The 16,228-nt window shown below is 44.3% G+C and overlaps 1 protein-coding gene across 1 annotated transcript in view; it reads left to right on the forward strand.

Moving 5' to 3' along the window:
• Positions 1-7,009, forward strand: part of EDEM1 (ER degradation enhancing alpha-mannosidase like protein 1) — a 28,688-nt gene extending 21,679 nt beyond the window's left edge. Inside the window, exons 11-12 of the mRNA XM_059390205.1 lie at positions 192-395; positions 3,165-7,009. Coding sequence (XP_059246188.1) covers positions 192-395; positions 3,165-3,254 — 294 coding nt within the window. The 3' untranslated portion in view covers positions 3,255-7,009. The remainder of the gene's footprint in view (positions 1-191; positions 396-3,164) is intronic.
• The last annotated feature ends 9,219 nt before the right edge of the window (positions 7,010-16,228 follow it).

The raw sequence follows: 16,228 nt of genomic DNA on the forward strand, positions 1-16,228 counted from the left end.
TTCACCCATTAGTCACTCAAAAGCTTGAGGACCTGGCAAATTCTACTCCCTGAGTAGTCTGGGATACATTTGACCGAGTTTGTTCCAAATTTGCTCGACCTACCAGTTGTATCTTTTTTATTTTTTTTTCCTTTAATTTTATAATTTTTATTTCCTTTCCTTTTATGTTCTTTTTTTTTTTTCCCCACTAGCTATTTGATGAGGAGAATCCAGTCCACAAGTCTGGAACCAAATACATGTTTACAACTGAGGGACACATTGTATCTGTGGATAAACATCTGCGGGAATCACCCTGGAAGGAATTCTTTTCTGAAGACGGAGGGCAGGACCAAGAAGGGAAGTCTGTGCACAGGCCTAAGTCACCCGAGTTAAAAGTCATCAACTCCAGCTCCAACGTAAGTTGCTTTCTCCAGGGGGGGGGGGGGGTTGGCATGTGGAGGAGGAGAAAAATAAAGCAAACTTGTCATCCAGAGTTCCTGCCAGAAAATCAGTGGCACACTTAGACTACACCACTGGAGAAGAGGTTCACAAAAGACCATTGACGTGGATATCGTCAGGGTGTGGGGACCCACGGGAGCAGCGCCACTGTCCATCCTCACTGCAGCAGCTCGTGGTCACAGGAACATGGGTGGGCAGAGGCATGTGGGGGTGGGGGGTTCCTGGCAGAAGCCTTGTTCTGAGCTGGCTCCTGTGAGCTTGCAAGAGGGGAGCAGCAGAGTAAAGATTTAGCCATCTTTCTGCCCTCTTCTTCGTGGGAGCTTCTCATTGGCGATGCTTCCCAGAAGTCAGAGGCCACAGAGACCTTTTGGTATGATCTATTAAGTTCACCCCTGGGGCCAGAGAAGGATGGGGGAGGGCAGAGAGTGGATCTGGACGGACAGATGGAAGAGATCTAGCCAAATCACCCACCAGCAGGAGAGGGAGAAAGAGCAGTCATCAGTCATTGAGATTTTTTAATGAAATGCTCTTGGAAGTGCAGAAGAACTCGGTTTCCTTTAAAGCAGGGTTTCACTGAGCAGGTCTCAACCATCCTGATAATCCCTGATAATCTGGGAAAGATTTGGAAACAAGTCCTGGAGTTTCTGGTAGGAGTCCTAGGTAGTTGGATTGATTTGAGTCAGGATGGTTTGGAAGTGAGAATGGGGAAGGAGACCCTGTGTCAATTGAAATATCAAACTGGGTTATCCCACATGCATTGGATGGCACCTCTCTGCTCAGAAAAAGCCTCTGTTGTCAAGATTCCTACCACCTCCTTCCAAACTGCCTTGGTTAGGGGACACACCCCTTGGTCCCGGGCTGTGCTTCAGTACTTGGCCTTCAGTGTCCCATTGACGGTCTTTATCGTCAAGTCTGTGAACTACGTTGACAGACCAGAGCAGAATTCAGTCCCCCAAATCTCCATAAGGCCATGCAGTGTAGACTAGGTGAACACAGCCTAACTGAGAAGGAAAGGGAAGGAACAGAGGGGTAAAGAAAGAGTAATAACAGTTGTGTATAATGCCTTCCATAGCCCAGGCCCCTTTTCCAACCGGTCATATGCGTCAGTCTCTCACAGAGGCCCCAGGAGGGTAGGTGCCTTTGGTCTCATTTTACGTGTGGAGAAAGGGAGGCACAGAGAGCCTCTGGTCATATGTTGGAGCCAGGAGCCGGACTGCAAGGAGACACTCCTCTTAGACCCGATCCTGTGCCTGGCTCTGGTGATGTGGGTCCATCCAAGGGGTCTCGTGGGGAGACCAGCTCCTCCTGGGGTGTTCGGCAGTGTGGTGCTGCCTGAAGAGCTGCCTAAGCACAGAGGAGGGCATAGCTGATCTGCCCTGGAGAATACCGAGGGCTTCATTGCAGAGGTGGCTTTTCAGAAGATCTGTGAGTGATGGGGGGAGCTTCCAGGAAGGGCTGTTCAGGCAGCAGGACCAGACCTCCAAGTGCATGGCTGGGCAGCGTTTGGGATGAGCTGAAGGACCTGTTGGACTTGATCTCATGAGGAGGAGGAGCGGGGCCTAGTGAGTTCAGTAGTGGGGCTGAGCAGTGGGAACCTGTTTCTTTGGGGGCAAGCGTGTCACGAGTGTAGTCACGAGTGTATGTGGAAACTGTTGGCGGATAAACACTTGTGGTTCTCAAACTTGCATCTCCTTTGAGCGGGGGAAAGGGGCTTTTCCTTAAAACAAGAAAGTTCTGTGAAGCATTTAGGTTTTAGCTGTGGATGGGAAGAACTCTAAACTCAGGAAAAACCACAGTACAGTTGACACTGAGCAATGCAGGTCTGATCTGCATGCAGGTGTTTTTTGATGAAGACATTGGAGTCCTGTAAATGCGTTTTCTCTTCCTTATGATTTTCTTAATAACACTATTCTCTCTAACCGACTCTATTGTAAGAATATATTGTCTAATACATGCAGCATACAAAATTCAAGTTAACCGACTGTTCATGTTCTTGGTACGGCTTCCAGTCAGCAGTAGGCCGTCAGTAGCTCTGAGGGAGTCACAAGCTGTGTGTGGGCTTTCAACTGCACCAACCCCTCCATTGTTCAAAGTCCAGATATACTTTGATTCTTTTTTTTTTTTTTAAGATTTTTCTTTATTTATTTGAGTGAGGGAGAGACAGAGAGGCACAAGTGGGGGAAGGGCAGAGGAAGAGGGAGAAGCAGGCTCCCCGCTGAGCAGGGAGTCGGACGTGGGGCTCGATCCCAGACTCTGGGAATCACTACCTGGGCCAAAGGCAGATGCTTAACCGACTGAGCCACCCAGGTGCCCCAGCCAGCTGTATTTTCAGATAGCTCAGGTGTTTCTGAAATTCTGGGGGGACTAAGATAAGGACCCAAGGGATGAGTTTTTCGTCCTGGTTACTCTCCCGTTGGGTGAATATCTTGGGTGAATAGCCTCCCTGGGTCTGCATTTCTTCACCTGAAATGAAGGTATTGAATGACGTCAGTGGTCCTCAGCTGGGGGTGGTTTCCTCCTCACAGAACATTGAGCAATGTGTGGAGGCAATCTTGGTTGTCACGACTAGGGGAGTGGAGGGAGGGGGCACCTAGCGGGAGAGGCCAGGGATGCTGCTGAGCCTCCTGCAGTGCCGGGTGGAGAAACCGCAGTGTATTCTCTTAGCGAGTAATACTTGGATTTTTAACTCAGAGTACATTTTTCCCCTGGGCTTTTTTTCTTTCTAGTGCAATCGTGTTCCTGACGAGAGGAGATACTCGCTGCCCTTAAAGAGCATCTACATGCGGCAGATCGACCAAATGGTTGGCTTGATATGATCTACTTTCCTCTGTGTGGCCTCATCTGAAATTGGATGGAAGCAGCTGAAACCACACTGTGCAGAGATCCAGTCTGAAGTGGAAAAGGGTGGAAGTCGGGCCATCTGTGAGGGTGTAGGGATTTCTGTCCAACTCCTCACACACGTCTAGCAGAGTCTTGCATACAGTAGTTTCTCTTCTGTTCAATAAAATGTCCTGCTTTCTTAATGGTAAAATTTGAAGTAAGAAGGTGCGTAGACGTTGGCCTCCTAGGACATGCTGATTTTATAAGCACAGTGTGGATGGGGCATCTTTGGATGGACTTGCATGGCTTCCCACTTTGGAATCCAACAAGTGTGTTCCAGTCTCCAGCACTTGCTGTGACTGCAGTATTGCTACCTCTCTGTTAGAGGACTGTGAACGAAATTTCCGTGTAAAGGGCCCGAGGTTCATCCCTATTTAATGCATTTTGTTATCTTTCTCTCTCATTAGATGATAGGCTCTCCTTCCACCCATGATTTTGGATCACAGTGGGGGAAATCATACTGTTTTTCATTTGCACCCCACATAATTGTCACAGTGTTACAAGTTAATTGCTTATGAATAACTTTTATCTGGATTTCAAAAGGCAGTCTTTTAAGTTGTCACACAACTAGATCTTTTGGATGGTATATTACATTTAATTTGAACTTAACTGAGGAACTCCCATAGTGCCAGAACCAGGTGCCTTTTAGGGAGAGAAAAATACCCAAGAATGTCTGAGCTTCCATCTTTCTCCTACCTACTAACCAAGGATTCTCAATTCTGACCATGTTTGGGTTAGAATTTTGTTTTGTTTTTGTTTTCTCTGTCCAGTGCCAATTAGCTAAGTCAGGGAGAAAGAAATGATCAGATGACTCTCTGGCATCCCTGAGCTGTTTTTCTGTACTACAGGCTTTAGCTTAGTGCCTTATAGGATTTTGGTTGGGGCTGCTGCTTGTCACAGCTGCTGCTCTGGTTTTAGCAGCTTTGTTTTGGGTTGTCACAGGGTGGGACCACAGTGAAAAGGGGGAAGGGATGAATATCAGTAAGATTCTGGAAAATTCTTGGCCAGTCCTTGCCTTTCAGCCTGATACTTTAAGCAAACCTACATTAGGAGGAAGTTACGCCACATTGCCTTCTTTCTTTGTTGTTATTTTCTTAGCCAGAACAGAGTATCTCTGTTTGAACTGAGGCTGAAGGCTCCTCCAGAGCAGAGGTGGACGTGAACCCTTAGCCTGGCTTCCATAGAACGTCTGAGGTTGAAATGAGTCCTGATACAAAGGGTAGAAGTCTTCTAAGAACCTCCGGTCTCACCTGTCATTGCTTGCACAGCCTTACCATGCTTATCTGTCTCTCCTTGCACACTTCAAATGATTTCCTCTTCATCTTCTTAAAACCAGAAATGTGGTCTGAGCCATTGTATACCAATCAAAGGGAGAAGTTTTATTCCTTCTTGGAAAATTTCAGTGTTACTGTTTTGTTTTGTTTTTTCTTTTTTAAAAATAGTTATAGAATTCAGTTCTTAGAGAGTTTTGAAAAAGGGATTTTCACCTCTTGTCTTTTTAAATATTTACTATGCAAATTGTTATAAACAAAGTCATATGTTCTATTTTACCTTTGCTCTTCATTTCAGAAGCATTCTCTTTATCAACCATGTGTGTCATCTCCTGAACAGAACACATTCTTTGAGAACACTACATATTTTAGGTGTTCTTGTCTTGGTTAAATCAGAATGTTCCATTTGACATACCCACGTGCACACAGGCACAGCGTCCCTGGACCTTTTCTCCAGGCATACCGAGTCAGGACTATAAGTGTCCCTTTTAGGAGGATAGGGTATGTCAGGGAAGAAATTGGGTCTCAGGGCAACAGTTCTCTCTCTTGTGGCCCTGCTGGGTTCCCTCTCCAGCTTCTGGGACAACATCGATGTGTAGCATTCCAACACCATCTTCTCATCTGGGACCTTAACATGTCTCCCGCTCTGGCATTCCATCCCTCTTATGCTCAGGAGTAGGGACCTGTGCCGCAGGGCCACTAACGCACGCCAGGGGCCATAGGCTGGCCTAAGGTCTGTTTTGTATGAAGTCTTAAACCCCCTTGATTGCTGGGCATTGATGTGTACCAGTTGGTGAGACTGAGGCTGAAGGCATTACTGCACACTAATCCTGGTGGTTGACCTTCCAGACTACCCCGTCTAAAGTTGGAGGCTGCCCGGGATCTGTAGGGCTAGAGGCAGGATACTGTCTAGTGCCAATCATGAAACGAGGCCAAGTTCAAAGCTTGTTTTCTTTCTGGAAATCAGAATGTCAACAACTGTGTTATATCTTGCAGGGCTTTTGCTGTTTTCTTTTGTTCTGTGTTGCAGGATACCTGGTGGGGGAGGGCCAAGGAGGGGAGTGCTAAAGAGATTCCTGGGCTTCATGCTTTGCCCCAGGACTGCCCTGATTGTGATGTCATCCTTTGGAACAGCTGTGAGCCCACACTGTCCTCAAGTTCCCCTGGGTAGTTAGTTAGTGTCTGGAGTCTGGTCAACACGAGGTATACAGTTTTGCAAAACTCTTCCAGAAAGCTGCCCTGTTAGGCCAGGCCACGGGGTTCTCAGTTGGTACAGGGCGGGCTTTGCTGCTTTCAGTGATGTGACTCAGGAGCTCCTTTTCCAGAATAGTAGGTGACAGAGGAAGTGTTGGCTGGCTTCCAGCTCTGCTGGCCTTTGTGAGGAACCAGCTTCTATGTTCATGTGCTTTCCTGCAGTTTGTTCTAGCTCTTCTACCTGAATTTAGTCTGTGTCTCCTTATCCCAGGTTCTTTGTCCTGGATCGGGGGGCAGGCACATGTCACTAAAGTCATTGTGTGTTTCTGCACCAGGGTGGTGTCTGTGCAGGTGAATTTTAGAGGAGGCTCTGTGTGTAACCCGAGAGCTTGAATGTGGCTCCCCTTCCGTCTCTCCCCTCCCCCACCAAAGAAAAATACCCTCTTAGCCATTTCCTTAGCTCAATTTTTTGAATGATTGCAGACTGTAATTCTTTGCTTTGGATCTTGTGGACTGAACATCAGACATCCTTTTCTTCTCTCTGTAGGGCTCCAGAGGTCTTTCTCTTTTGACACTTTCAAATCTAATGCTGGTGATTGCTCTAACCAGAGTACCTGAACAGGGACTTCTGAAGAAAACCTTGGTCTTTCCTTTTCCATTCCCAGACATCCAGCTCCTTCTCTAGTGCCTCTTCCCTGCAGGGCAGGGACCCTTGTGAAAGAGGGAAGGTGGGCTGGCTGGGTGTGTCCCAGGTGTGGCAGGGCTCAGGGTTCTGTTCTGCTGGAGTTTGGATGTGAATCCGGGAAAAAGTACCTGTGGACCTTCCTGATTCACTATACCCCTTTCCCTCTTTCTGAGAGGCAGAGAAATAATATTTTTTAAAGGTATTTTGTTTTAGTTTTAAAGAGCAAAACACAAGCTGCATTTTTATTTATTATGCACAAGAAAGGTAAATCTGTTTTTACACAAAAATCTGGAGTTGGAAACTCTGGGAAAACCAATTGAGATACACACGTGCTTCTCTCTCTGTAATGTGCAATATGCTTTGCAACTATAGATGATATTTTATGTTTAATCTGTAAATAAGAAATGTATTTAAATTAAGAGGGAGCTTTTTGTAAAAGGACCAAATGTTCTTTTATAAATGTACTAAGAAATATCTTGTTCTTTGAAATTTATTAGGATTTTTATGAGTAATTTTTATTAAAAGATTTTTTTTGAATTGTCATTTTGTTTCTCCTTTATATACTCATCTATATATACATATAGATATATGTGTGTGTGTGTGTGTGTGTGTGTGTGTGTGTGTGTGTGTATACACACACACAAGGGGGAAACCCTTTAAAGGAAATTATAAAACTAGACAAATAAAAACTTTATTTTGTGGTTTTGTTTTTTTGTTTTTGTTTTTTACAGCTGAGCCCTGAGTAATACTTGCCCCATTTTTGTCTGTCGTAGCTCCCGTTGAACTGTCCTTGCCATGTGGCTGAGAGCAGCGGTTTTCATCTTGTCCCTCCCCTCCTCCCTGCGGCAGTCCCCGTTCTCCCAGGCACTGACTTGTCTGACTTGTTCATTTGCAGTTCTTCTTGCCATTCATCTGAGTCTCTCTAGGTTCTGGAACCCATTCTGCATTATTTTAGCAAGGCGGTTCATTTCTCCTGACCTCTTGCAGGCTAAGTGGGGGTAATAGTGCATGGGGTCAGCATGGGATGCACTGGTCTGGGGGGGGGCATGAGCCAGGAGGGTTTCAAGTGCGATGGCTTCCATCCCTACCGCTACCTGAGTCGTGACGGGATGTGGAAGAAGATGGCTGATTCTGCCCCTGTGACACCTTGGTGTCCCACCTTTGTGTTCCAGGCAATTCTAACAGGGCTTTTAAAAAACTGAATTGCAGCAAGGAGAGGGAGGGAACCCTGCGATGGGAAGTACCCTGCTGGTTGTAAAGCACACTGGCCTGAGGTGCTGGGGTGAAGGGTCTAACCCTTGATCTCAGCTTAGGTCTTAATCTCCGGGTGTGAGTTCAAGTCCCATATTGGGCTCTGCACTGGGTGTGGAGCCTACTTTTAAAAAAAGGAAAAAGCACACTGCCCTTTGTAAGGGTTCTTGGTGGTTGTGTTGATGAAGCCTTACGGGTTTGTAACCCTCCTGACAAGGTCAGGCAGGGTCCCTATGCCACAGGGTCAGCTGAAGAGCCTTGAGAGGGGGAGCACCAGTGTCCTCGGTCGGCCATGGTGAGCGTCCTAGAGCATCCTGTCCAGACATTGTCACCTCCCTTAAATATATTTTCAGCAAGACCCCGGAGCCGTAGTGTTAACACAATTGGGAGATAACTACCACGTAACCTAATAGGTAAGCTGGTCCTTGTTTTTAAGCTCTTTGGCCCTTGCAGGCTTATTGCTGATGGGAAAAGCCTGATTTCATTTTTCAGTCCTAGTAAATGTGGTCATTAACACGAGAGCCCTCTGCCTTCTGCATCCCAGCATGGAGTGAGGCTGTACAAAGTTTTGCTGTGTTTGCTACAGAGCAGAAGGAGGCACGTGAGTTCCTGATCCGGGCACTATTGCCAACAAGCCGGGAAGGGAAGAGGCAGTTTGTTTCCTGAGAAGTAGTTCCTGCAGAACCTTCGGTGCTCCAGAAGTTTCTACACTCCAGGGCTGTGCACACAGAGCAGTGAGCTTCTGGGTGCGTGAGACATAGGCCCCCCCCTCACATTGGAGAGGGATCGCAGTGGCTGAGAACCCGCAGGTCACAGGTCAAGCCTCAAGCAGAGCCATTTTCAGTGAAAGTACGTATGTGTACTTTTATGCTGTGCATGGTGAGGATTTGGCATTTCCTTTAAAGACAATGTTTGTCAGACTCTGAAGTTCCTTGGAGGCACGTGGAGTGTTTGTAGAAACGCGAATTGCTTGGGCTCTACCGTAGAGCTTCTGACTTAGTAGGTCTGGGGCAGGGCCTGAGAATCTGCATTGCTAACCAGTGTCTGGGTGAGCCTGACTCTTTTAGAGCATGTTTTTTTAAAAACTTAAATTCAATTAACATTTAGTGTATTATTAATTTCAGAGTTGGTGCTCAGTGACTCATCAGTCTTCTATAACAGCCAGTGCTCATTACCTCATGTGCCTCCTTAATGCCCACCACCCAGTTACCCTCCTCCCCTGCAGCAACTCTCCGTTTGTTCCTGTGATTAAGGGTCTCTTATGGTTTGACTCCCTCTCTGATTTTGTCTTGTTTTATTTTTATTTTATTTCCTTCCCTTCCCCTATGATCCTCTATTGTTTCTCAAATTCCTCGTATCAGTGAGATCATATGATAATTGTCTTTCTCTGATTGACTAATTTTGCTTAGCATAATACCCTCTAGTTCCATCTGTGTTGTTGCAAATGGCAAGATGTTGGCGAGGATGTGGAGAAAGGGGAACCCTCTCACACTGTTGGTGGGAATGCAAGCTGGTGCAGCCACCCTGGAAAAGAGTGTGGTAGCTCTATTTCAAAAGTTGAAAATAGAGCTACCTTATGATCTAGCAATTGCGCTACTGGGTATTTACCCTAAAGATACAAATGTAGTCATCTGAAGGGACATGTGCACCCCAATGTTTATAGCAGCAATGTCCACAATTGCCAAACTGTGGAAAAAGCCCAGATGACCATCGACAGATGAATGGATAAAGAAGATGTAATATATGTGTGTGCGTGTGTATATGTGTGTGTATTTTATTTCATATACATATATATGCATATATATATATATATGAATACTATTTTGCCATCAAAAATCAACAAGCCTGGTTGCTGCCAATCTGGGGACCACAGTTTGATAATCCTGCTTAAAGCTTTCCCCTTGGAGCATCTTCCAGAATAAAGGACACTCTTAACTTTTCCATGTTTTGTAGGGGGCGATCTGGGTTTTGGAGGTATGTCTTTCATGAAAAATGATACAAAATTATGAGCACAAAATTAGAAATGCTAAAGTAAATATGTATATAGGATGAGAAAAAAATCACAACAAATCACAAATATTAAAAAGCTGACAAATACCACAACAACACACATCCCATAAAAATTATAATAATGATATAATAATTCCATAAAAATTACCTGAGGTACCTCTTTTCCTACACTTTTTGCTTATATATGCTTTGATTAGTCTCTATATTTATACTTATATGAATCTGTATATATTTTGTGCCTCACATTTGTGTGCCCCTTCCCTGACATAAACACTTAACCCTCTGCTTATAGAACCTCAGCTTCCTGGCAGTTAGAGCAAAGAAAGAAAGTAGTTGGGTTCTTGGCCTCTCATTGTCTAGCCAAACCTCTTCTTCAGTAGAAGACAAGTGGTTCTGAGCCTGAAGAGTTTGTGGAGAGTTGGAGAAGAGACATTCCACTACATTCTTCATTACCTTTTTTAAAAACTAAGATCACCATAGCTAGCATTCAATTCTTAAATTTCATGTCTAACACTTGGACTAAGCTGAGGTGGGAGTTTTAGTCATTACTTCCATTTTGCACACCACACAAGGAAACAGATTCAGAGAAGCATAGCATCAGCCAAGCGTCACCCAGCCAGTAACTGGTAGAGTCAGAATCGGAACCCAGGATTTGAACATCTGGCTGCAGCAGATTAATCATATCCGTATCTTATAGGCACCATGTGGGGCAGTTTTCGTTTTGGCTCTCTGTAAGTTGATTAGCATTGAACAGTGGTTTGTAGCCTTTTTAAAGAGCTTATAAAATTCTTCAAATAAACCATTATGTAATGGCTGAATTTTTAAAACAGATGGAAAAACAACACTGCAAGCTTGTACCTCCGGTTAAATATGGGAGAGAGTGGGGAACTCTGAACTCCCCCACCTCTACCACCCAGCTCTGCTTTACAAGAACAAAATGTCCCCAAGAAACTCACTGAGATAGCCATTCACTCTGTTTCCTTTACTAGTAGGGTTTTTATTTTTCAGGTTTTAATATGGTCTGCGGTCTTCCACAAAAAATGGCCTCAACCTCAACCACCAGTCTTTGTTGCCTCTCTTCTCTTAGTAGGAGGATATTCTCAAGTTCAAAGGCATGATTTGAATGACCCAAACACTTGCCTCAGCAATGGATCAGCATGGATGTGGGGGAAGGGGCAAGAGGGAGGTACAAACCCAGTGCTTCTGCCACTTAGGTGCTCAAGGAGAAATGTCTTCTCTTCAATTTATAAGAAAGCAGTAATTAAGTCAGAAATAAGTGAACTCAGGAAGAGGGGAAAGCAAGATGGTGGAAATGTAGGAGACCTAAATTTTGTCTGGTCCCAGGAATTCAGCTAGTTACCAAACCGTTCTGAACGCCTACCAACTCGACAGGAGATGGAAGAAAAGAAAAGCAGCAATTCTAGGAACAGAAAAGCAACCTCAGAAGTGATTCTGAGGTGGTGTTTGGGAAGATAGACCATGGCGGGAGGCGACCTCCGGCAGCTGGCTCTCGGCAAGTGATAGAAAAGCAGAGCACAAAATCAGAACTTTTAGAAGTCTGCTCCACTGAGACACGTCGTCCCAGTGGCTAAGTCGGGGGTGGAGCCCTTGTAGGGACAGTGTGGTCTCAGGACCCTCGGGGTCACAAAAAGGTGCCTGAGTGTAGCAGACCTCCCAGGTATCAGAGCAGGGAAGCAAAGACGAAGACAAGGAGGGGGCTCTCAGCTCAGGGTTGCCATAAACTGTGATTCATGGTACAGTCAGGCCACTGCTCTGGGAGCAGGGACCCACCAAGCAGCAGATCCTATGAGACTCACCTTACTCCCTGGGAGGAGTGGTGCGGGAGTACACCACAGGAATCTGCTGGGTTTAGAGACTCCAAATGTGCCCGTGCACCAGAGACAGAAACACTCGGTCACAGGCTGGGTGAGCCTATAGTGCGGCCAGGGACCAGGGAGACAGGAGGGATTAACTGCTTTTCTCTGAGTGTGCACTGAGGACTGGGGACCCAAGTGCTTGGCTCCTCTGCCAGAAATTGGGAGGCTGCCATTTCCATTCTCGTTCTCCAAAGCTGTATGGAAAGCATTCAGGGAACAAAAGCTTCCAGAAGAATTTTACCAAACATTTAAAGAATGTTTGTTTAAAAACTGTTCCAAATAATAGAAATGGAAGGAAAACTTCAAACTCATTTTATGAGGCCAGCATTACCTTGATCCCAAAACCAGACAAAGACCCCATCAAAACGGAGAATTACAGACCAATATCCTTGATGAACATAGATGCAAATATTCTCACCAAAACAGTAGCCAATAGGATCCAACAGTACACTAAAAGGATTATTCAGCACGACCAAGTGGGATTTATTCCTGGGCTGCAAGTTTGGTTCGACATCTGCAAATCAATCAATGTGATACAATACATTAATAAAAGAAAGAACAAGAACCATATGATACTCTCAATAGATGCAGAAAAAGTGTTTGACCAAGTACAGCATCCTTTCTTGATCAAAACTCTTCACAGTGTAGGGATAGAGGGTACATACCCCTCAGTATCACAAAAGTCATCTATGAAAAACCCACAGCAAATACCATTCACAGTGGGGAAAAACACAGCTTTCCCTCTAAGGTCAGGAACACGGCAGGGCTGTCCATTATCACCACTGCTATTCAACATAGTACTAGAAGTCCTAGCCTCAGCAATCAGACAACCAAAAGAAAAGGCATCCGAATAGGCAAAGAAGTCAAATTTCATTCTTTGCAGATGATCTGATACTTTATGTGGAAAGTCCAAAAGACTCCACTCCAAAACTGTTAGAACTCTTACAGGAATTCAGTAAAGTGTCAGGATATAAAATCAATGCACAGAAATCAGTTGCATTTCTAAACACCAACAAGAAGACAGAAGAAAGAGAACTTAAGGAGTCAATCCCATTTACAATTGCACTCCAAACCATAAAATACCTAGGAGTAAACCTAACCAAAGCGGCAAAGAATCTGTACTCAGAAAACTATAAAGTACTCATGAAAGAAATTGAGAAATACAAAAAGAAATGGAAAAACATTCCATGCTCATGGACTGAAAGAACAAATATTGTGAAAATGTCTATGATACCTAGTGCAATCTACACATTTAATGCAATCCCTATCAAAATACCATCAACTTTTTTTTTTAAGGAAATGGAACAAATAATCCTAAAATTTATATGGAACCAGAAAAGACCCTGAATAGCCAGAGGACTGTTGAAAAGAAAGCCAAGTTGGTGGCATCACAATTCCAGACTTCAAGCTCTATTACAAAGCTGCGATCATCAAGACAGTATGGTACTGGCTCAAAAACAGACATATTGATCAATGGACATAATAGAGAGCCCAGAAATGGGCCCTCAACTCTATGGTCAACTAATGTTTGACAAAGCAGGAAAGAATATTCATGGAAAAAAGACAGTCTCTTCAACAAATGGTGGTGGGAAAATTGGACAGCCACACGCAGAAGAATGAAATTGGACCATTTCCTTACACCACACACAGAAATAGACTCAAAATGGATGAAAAACCTCAATGGGACACAGGAATCCATCAAAATCCTTTAAGAGAACACAGGCAGCATCCTCTTCAACTTCAGACACAGCATTTTCTTCCTAGAAATATTGCCAAAGGCAAGGGAAGCAAGGGCAAAAATGAACTATTGGACTTCATCAAGATCAAAAGCTTTTGCACAGCAAAGGAAACTGTCAACAAAACCAAAAGACGACTGACAGAATGGGAGAAAATATTCACAAATGACATATCAGATAAAGGGCTAGTATCCAAAATCTATACAAACTCAACACCCAAAGAACAAATAATCTAACCAAGAAATGGGCAGAAGACACGAACAGACATTTCTGCGAAGAAGATGTCCAGATGGCCAACAGACACAGGAAAAAATGCTCCACATCACTTGGCATCAGGGAAATACAAATAAAAACCACAGTGAGATACCACCTCACACCAGGCAGAATGGCTAAGCTTAACAAGTCAGGAAACGACAGGTGTTGGCAAGGGTGCAGAGAAAGGGGTCCCTCCTACACTATTGGTGGGAATGAAAGCTGATGAAGCCACCCTGGAAAACAGTATGGAGGTTCCTCAAACAATTGAAAATAGAGCTACCTTATAATCCAGCAATCGCACAACTGGTATTTATGCCAAAGATACATATAGTGATCCCAATGTTTATAGCAGGATTGTCCTCAGTACCCAAACTATGAAAAGAACCTAGATGTCCATCAAAGATGAATGGATAAGGAAGATGTGGTATTATCTACAATGGAATATTATATGGCCATCAAAAAAGAAACAAAATCTTGCCATTTGCAGAGACCTGGATGGAACTAGAGGTATTATGATAAGCGGAATAAGTCAATCAGAGAAAGACAATTATCATATGATCTCACTGATATGAGGAATTTGAGAAATAAGACAGAGGATCATAGGGGAAGAGGAGGAAAAAATAAAACAAGAAGAAACCAGAGAAGAAGACAACCATAAGAGACTCTCAATCTCAGGAAACAAACTGAAGGTTGCTGGAGTGGAGGGGGTGGGAGGGATGAGGTGGTGTGTGATGGACCCTGGGGAAGGTATGTGCTATGGTGAGCGCTGTGAACTGCGTAAGACTGATACATCATCGACCTGTACCCCTGAAACAAATAATACATTACAGGTTAATTAAAAAAAAAAAGATATATGAACTCAAGACTCAGCTATGTTTCAGTGAACTACAATGCAAAATTCTTGCATACCCAAAGGTTTGGCAGAAATTAACGATACCAGGTACTGGTAAGGATCTTAGTGATGGGGACACTGCCACACTGTTCGTGGAATGCAAACTTGTGCGTCCACTCAGGGGAGGAGCTTGGTTTTACCCGGTAAAGTTGCCCCGTAGCCCAACTTCTGGTGGTGCCAGGCTGTGTACCACATCGACGTGGGGTTGCCATGGACTTGTGTGATGGGGTGGCTCTGGCAAGTTCATGCCTAAAGAAGTCATCTTTAACATGAGTCAGCATACTATTGGACCACTGTCCAAATTGGATCTGCCACCTGTTTTTGTTTGGTTTTGCATTGTTAAATAAAGTTTTATTGGAGTACATTCATGTTCATTTGTTTCCACATGGTCACATTTGCTTTTCCTCTACAATGACAAAGTTGAATAATTGTGAGAGACCATCTGGGTTGCAAAACCCCAAACATTCACTGTTTGACAAACAGGAAATGTTAGCCAGCACATAGTCTAGAGGGTTTCTTGCATGTGAGAACCTGTTGACACTTATTGAGACAGTTTGTAGCAGCATGGTTTGTCAAAGCAAAAAACTGAGACGCTACCCAAATGTCCATCAAAAGTAGTGATTTGTAGAGTGGTCTATTATAGAGCAGAGAGGCAAGGGACAAATCGTCCATTTACACACAGGTCAAAAGCAACCAAAACTGAATTTATTGCTTAGGTGTGTAAATATGTGTGGAAAGTTATAAAGAAAACGAAGGACATGATTATCGCAGAAGTTAGCAGAGGGGCTATGCCTGGAGTGTGATGAGGATACCATGGTGCTGAGGCACATAGGGCTGCTGGTGGTGTCCATTTCTCTCTTGGGTTCATTGTTAGCTGTCTGGCTATTTTATGTTTATTCATTATGTAGTCTCCATGATTTAGATGCTCTTCAGTGTGTCTGTCAAATTTCATAATACATGAATTTTAACATTGGAGGTGAAACTGGTCTCCCAAATTGTGAAAAGTCCTAATTCAGTTTGTTCTGGTATAGTGTGAAAACTGGCAAAATGTTGGGCAAAATAGGAAAAATAAGATCACGTGCATTGTCTAGCGGATAAATCTACGAAGGATTTTGGACACCCTCAACCCTTTTAGTTCGGTTCCACCTATGCTACCCTTAGTCTTTCTTTTCCTTCCATGGACACCAATCTAGATGAGGGCATGTCAGTGGGTTGGTGACCATTTTTGAATAGGAGTCTAAGAGGGAAGGTCTTTAAGTTGCATGCACGTACCACCCCCAACCCTCACTGAAAGTGATTTTTTAAGAAAAGATTTTATTTATTTATTTGGGAGAGAGAGAGAGACAGCAAGAGTGAGAGCACAAGCAGAGGGAGAGGCCGAGGGAGAAAGAGAAGCAGGCTACCTGCTGAGCAGAGAGCCCCAGGACTCAGGCATCAGTACCTGAGTCAGAGGCAGACACTTAACCAACTGAGCCACCCAGGTGCCCCTGAAAATGATATTTGAAGAAAACAGTGGTCCACACCCCCACAGTGCTGGTAAAACTGTTCAAACACTGGATCTCAGATCTCTCAGCTCATATTTCTTGAACACCTGCTATAAACTTGCCTGGTGATTGCGAAGCGTGGAGTAGACAGGCTGGTGATGGAGAGGAGGGATGCAACTTTTCATAGTCTGGAGGAAAGGCTGCTCAGTATGGCTTCAGATTTTAGGCATGCACTTTCCAAAACCACTCACTCTG

Source organism: Mustela nigripes, chromosome 2 (genome assembly GCF_022355385.1).
Source record: "Mustela nigripes isolate SB6536 chromosome 2, MUSNIG.SB6536, whole genome shotgun sequence".
In the NCBI taxonomy this organism is placed as follows: domain Eukaryota; kingdom Metazoa; phylum Chordata; class Mammalia; order Carnivora; family Mustelidae; genus Mustela; species Mustela nigripes.